This window comes from Pinus tabuliformis, chromosome 2_1, assembly GCF_031772625.1.
Source record: "Pinus tabuliformis cultivar Carrire ecotype Pingquan chromosome 2_1, CPIR1, whole genome shotgun sequence".
In the NCBI taxonomy this organism is placed as follows: Eukaryota; Viridiplantae; Streptophyta; class Pinopsida; order Pinales; family Pinaceae; genus Pinus; species Pinus tabuliformis.
The window spans coordinates 91158806-91164476 of NC_142299.1; the positions used below are offsets into that span (position 1 = coordinate 91158806).

The 5671-nt window shown below is 40.5% G+C and overlaps 1 protein-coding gene across 1 annotated transcript; it reads right to left on the bottom strand.

Moving 5' to 3' along the window:
- Positions 1 to 1164: 1164 nt before the first annotated feature.
- On the bottom strand, positions 1165 to 4886 carry LOC149198919 (uncharacterized). Its single transcript, XM_089402214.1, has one exon. The coding sequence runs from the start codon at positions 3972 to 3974 to the stop codon at positions 1716 to 1718; it is 2259 nt and encodes a 752-aa protein (XP_089258340.1). The 5' UTR covers positions 3975 to 4886; the 3' UTR covers positions 1165 to 1715.
- Between the last annotated feature and the right edge of the window lie 785 nt (positions 4887 to 5671).

Below are 5671 nucleotides of genomic sequence, written 5' to 3' on the forward strand. Positions count from 1 at the left end.
AATAGTCTTCTCAAAAGGTATAGTCAAGTTATCAATAGAAGATCTCTGAAACTTGCTTTGTTGTATAATCCAAGGCCAGACTGTATGATCCATGCAATTTTGAAATGCGTTTTTGGGAGTATGGGTAGAGCTTCTGAAAGCTATGTAAATCTCAATAATATACAAGCAGTATAGGGTAGGAAATTTAAGTCCTTTTGTCCATCAAGGGTCAGCTCCAGATATCTGACCTGGACTCTCTTTGCTAGGCAGCAATATCAGACTGTAATATTGTTAATTTTGTATTATTAATGAAAACTTTCTCCTTTATTGACCAAAAGAAAATGCATTCTTAATTGGGATATTGAAGACTTATCCCTTTTTGATAAACCACAAATAATATGCGAGAGATATATGTTTGTATACTCTCAAATCATTTCACCAGATAAGTTATAGCTTATAACCCGAGGTTGTCAAAGGCTAAAGAAAACTATGTAACAGGTAATTTAAGACACGTGCATTACAAAAAAGCTCCATGACAATTGTACAAGTACTCTACAAAGATCGTGATTGAACCATTGTGTATAGGAAATTCAGTTATGTTGAGAAACAGTTACCATGTCACTGGTGTTCATGATGACTAGTTTGAATTCTGATGTGAGATGGTATGCATATCTCAGTGCATCATATTTTCAGCTACTGTTGGAGGCAAAAAACCTGCAAAACTTGCTACCTCCAAAAGTTCAATTATGCAGATTCTTACAAACATTGTACAGTAATTAGGTTCAAACAACGATCAAGCATAGCCACTAAAAGAACAAAGTGATGCCTCCCCCTGGTTTGGAGTGGATTTGTTTGAAATTTGAATTTCAGAGAAACGTGCATTATACAATGACTGAATAGAACACAAAAGAAGCTTATATATCTCAATCCATGAAACTTTCATCAAAATGTCTTTCAAATCAGTGGGCAATACAGAGCCAAGAATTAAAGCAAATAAGGAAAATTACAAGTATCTTCACACTCAAGGATTGGACTCACAGATTTCCAAATCAGTGCAATTATGGTTGGATAAAAAATAATTTAAAAACCAATAAATGTCTAAATGCATATCAAATGATCGGGTAGATCACAAATTTGCAAAAAAATAATTGCAAAACTTGAACTCAAAATCAACTTGAATGTTACTAGAATTTAAACCATGGAGAACTCTTTATATTATTCCATTCCTCTGCAATGGAAAAGAAAGCTTTACCTCGTGTCTGGTGTCAAAGGGATGCTAAGCAACCATAAATTTTGTGGTGCTTCAATTTATTCTATTTATGAAGAGAGAATTATGGTTGCTTAGACAATCCCATGCATTGGAAAATTGCAGATGTACAAAAAAATGTTCATATCACAAGAATAGCTCCACTTCTATTGTTAAATTCCCTTACAAGAGAGAAAGTAATGAGTGTGCCGATCTAATAGAAAAGGTAGAAGTTATATAACAACCCTAAATCTATAAGACCAGGATCTGCAGCTGCACTGCCTCAACGAACAAAATCAGTTATGAAAAGGCTGTGTGAGTATTAACAACAGAACTCATGTACAAGATCAATAGTAGAGCTTGAGAAACTAATAGGGTTGCTCCTCCTTGCTCTTTTCTTCCTCCCCCTGAAACCAAAACCCTAGAAAGGGTAACAGAGGCAAAGAGAACAGTACAAAGAATCCAATCCTAAACTCCTACATTTTAAATGTTACATTGCCGGATCTGAGAAAACCTCGTTGAGGACATCATCCTCACCATTGGCAAAAAGCTCTGCATCCTTCTCTTCTTCATTAACAAAGTCTCTGCGCTCAAGCCTCGCATGTGAGGCAATAAAAATCATCTTCTGAGCTTTATCCATTGCTGTCCGTGAATGCCCATGAGCATACACCCACCTCATGAATGACCAATTACACTTTAGACCACATGAAGTTGCATGAAGGAATATCAAACGAACAGCGACTTTCCCAAGGGCTTTAAACTCGCTCAAGCATGTCTCCCACACAAGCCTACTGCTTTGAGGATTGGCAATTTTCATTTTACCTGTTACAGGGTCTCGTTGTTTTACCTGAACTGCCTGAGCATACAATGGGTCTAGACCCTCAGCGCGCCATTTCATGAGTTCCATGAGTGCAATATGTGCTTCTTCTCTGGATACCAACCGCGTAATCAGCCTATCCACATCCTTTTCCTGTTCCGTTGTCAAGCATTTAAATGGGGGCAAGTATTTCCCACTGTTGTCCCTGAGGAGATACAGAGGATCTAGAATAAAAGCAGCCGACCAAGCCGGATGATAATTCTTCGCAAACCTCTTCTCAATGATCTCTTCGACGGGCCCTTCATCTACATTGTATTTCGCACACCAATCCTTAACTTTCGTCCTCAGATCATCCCAAAGAGGAAGGCATTGCCCCACCAAAGGCCTCTCAACCTCAATCTCCTGGATCATCATCTTCACCAGCTTCACCAATGACAACACTGCATCCAATTCATTCCAAAACCTCATATCCCTAATCATGTCTGCAACCTCTCTTCCATGTGGATCCTCTGCATAGATAACCTTATAGGCATCGTCCAACACCGTCAGCTGCAATGCCCGCACCGAATTCACAACATCCTCCATCATCGCATGAACATACACGCAATTGTTACCAGCAAAAGGTGGATCAGGGGGCACTCTAATGAGATTTACATGGTCCATCTCTTGCATCTGGTACTTCTGAAAATATGTCCTGGCAGAATTCTTGCTGTTGAAATAAGTAGCCAACTTCAGGCAATCCGCTGTAACCGACCGAAACAAGGACAGATGCTTATGAAAGTCCTTGAGCAAGCTACTGAAACCTTGAAACTGGCAGGTTAGGTTCACCATCCACCTATTCCTGTCTTCCAAATCAGTAAGTGCTTTTGACTTGAACTTGTCTGTATCTGCAACTATGCCTACGCAACGATCCACTATGGTACCACAGATTCCTGTTATGGTCTCCCATAATGTGTCTTCCACATACTTTGCACTCACTGCTCCGCTTGTAAAAACAGCCTTTCTGAACAGGCTTGTTCCATTGGGCAGATTGAGAGTCAAGTTCACCAGATTTTCACCACAGGGTGAACAGCCAGCACTCTTCTTCTTCCAACCATCGGATGCCAGCTGGAAGAACATTGCATCTCTCAGCTTTGCATCAGACTCGTTCCTCACTTCTTCATATTTTGCATCCAACTTTGCTCCAGCAATATACTTTCTACTTATGGGAGGAAGACCTACCTGGGTAAGAAAAGACTTGAACTTGGGATGCTCCACGCACGAGAATGAGACTGTGCCACACGACTCGTACAGCCACTCTGCCAGCAAATTCAGCGCGCTCTCCATCTGACCCTTGCTGAGCGCCTGGCCTGGTGACGACCCCTTCCCTCCTGGTGACTTGAGCTTCTTCACGCTGTCCTCCAGCATCGCCAGGGCACCCAAATCCTCTTTGCCACCGGAGAGCATCAGGGGAGCAGAACCAACCTGAGCTCCACTGAGGGCGGAGGTGTCCACCATCGTTAAAGGCAAGGGAGGCGGAGGAGTCAATGCTGCCTGTGCAAGGCTTCTCTTCCTCTGCTGCTGCTGCTGCTGCTGCTGCTGCTGGGATGAAGAACTGGTGCTGGCGGGTTTCGATGAGGGAATCGACGATATGGGCCTGGGTATTGCTCCGTTAAAATTGGGGCAGGTCCCTCGTTTGAGATGCTCAGATGCTGTTCTTGATGGATTGGATGCAGAGAACAGTGCGCTGCAAAGTCCACATCTTAACTTCACTGCCTTGGCAGCACCAGTATCCTGGTTTTGCACTAGGATGGGTTCCAGGTGTACCCAATACCAAGCCCCTTTTCCTTTGATTGCCTTACTACGAACTGTCACCAGTCCTTCATATCTCTTCTGCACAGCCTTTGCCGATGATAAGTCATCTTCATTATTAAGTCCCGGCGGTGCTGCCATTGAAATTCCCCTCCCCTCCCTACCTCACCTCACCTCCTCCTCCTCATCTTCCAAACTTCATTTCATTGTATTTGATTCCACAAGGAAGGAAGTAAGTAAAGGAAGGGGTTTCTCTTTCTTTATACAGACGAGATGCAGACAAAAACAAATATAAAGACCAGTTATCCTGCTATATAAATAGTTCAGGACTCTGTATGTATGTACAACAATAGCAATAGCAATGGATGAATGGAATGGATGATTCCTCCTTCAATCACACCATATACCTGATTGGGAACGGCTCAAACCGACCAACCCATCTCACCAGGACTTGCATTAGTCAAACCCCATATACATAAATATATATATAATATATAAGATATATATATATTTATATATATAAGTGGAATCAATGGCAGATGTGTGTGTATTATTACATCCCCGCGCCCCACCAAACTACCTATTTCAAGGCCAATTTGGCATGTGGGCAGTCTCAAATTTCATGTGGGCAATGCCTAACAACAGAAACAGGGCCGTATCGCATGCAGTCTCAGCTAAATTTCATGCACCCCGCACCTTACAGAGGAAGTCTTCATCAGGACGATGCAATGATCGATCGATCCCATGCTTCGAAATTTCGTTTCATGTGACTGTCGCCTCGTTCGCTCACTGCTAAACATAACATATAACAGAAAACCCACTTCCGGCTCAAATAGCATGTCTGTGTTTGTGGGCTCCTGCAAAATATCGTGCATCCCCCTCCCCCCTGACCTAAATTAGCAGGCAGCTAGAGCACCACACACAAACCTCTACAGATGGCGGCCGTAGACCTTGGTCATATTAATCCCAGCAACCAATAACATGACTTGTGACCCAACACAAAACTTGCTATCTGTTTCACAGTCGTATTGATTGTTGGCTGGGTGCTTAAAGTTTTAGGTTTCAGAGCTCCTCAATATGACTAGGAGCTTTAAAGACAGGGCAACGGTAGACAAATCGTTGTCCTTCATTATGACCAGGAGGTCTGGATGCTGGGCGACGGTAGACAAAATCATTGTCCTTCAATATGGCCCAGGCAAACAAAATCGTTGTCCCGAGAGAATCAACTCAAATCCAACGTGGACAAAGAAGACCCAGTGACATGAAAAATGGCATCCAGTTGGACTTTTGGATGGTGAGAACGAGTTTGATGACATACACGTACAAAACAAATGCTTTTTAAGTTTATTATTAATTTAACAAATAACCTAAAATATATTTTAGAATCCAATGTCAAATGAGAAAGTGTCAATATCTCATGCACTTTTATTTTGGAAAAATCTTAAATTTAGCTACTCTATAAATTGATAATTCAAATATTATTTTAATATTATTTTTATTTTATTTTTAAGTTTTATGGATTATATTTTCATTATATCTAATATATCATTTCGATAGAGTTCAAAAAATGTCTAATATATCACTCGGATGAAATTGAATTAAATAGGTGACTTTACATAAAAACTATGTTAACAAAACAGAGTTCAGAAAATGTCTAATATATCACTGGGATAGAAGGGAATTAAATAAGTAATTTTACATAAAAACTATATTAACAAAACACCCAACCATCTATCCAACATCATATGGATTTTCTTAACATTATTTTTATACAAATATTAATAATAAATCATTTTCATTTTTATAATTTTATATATAAATTTTCATAATACATAATG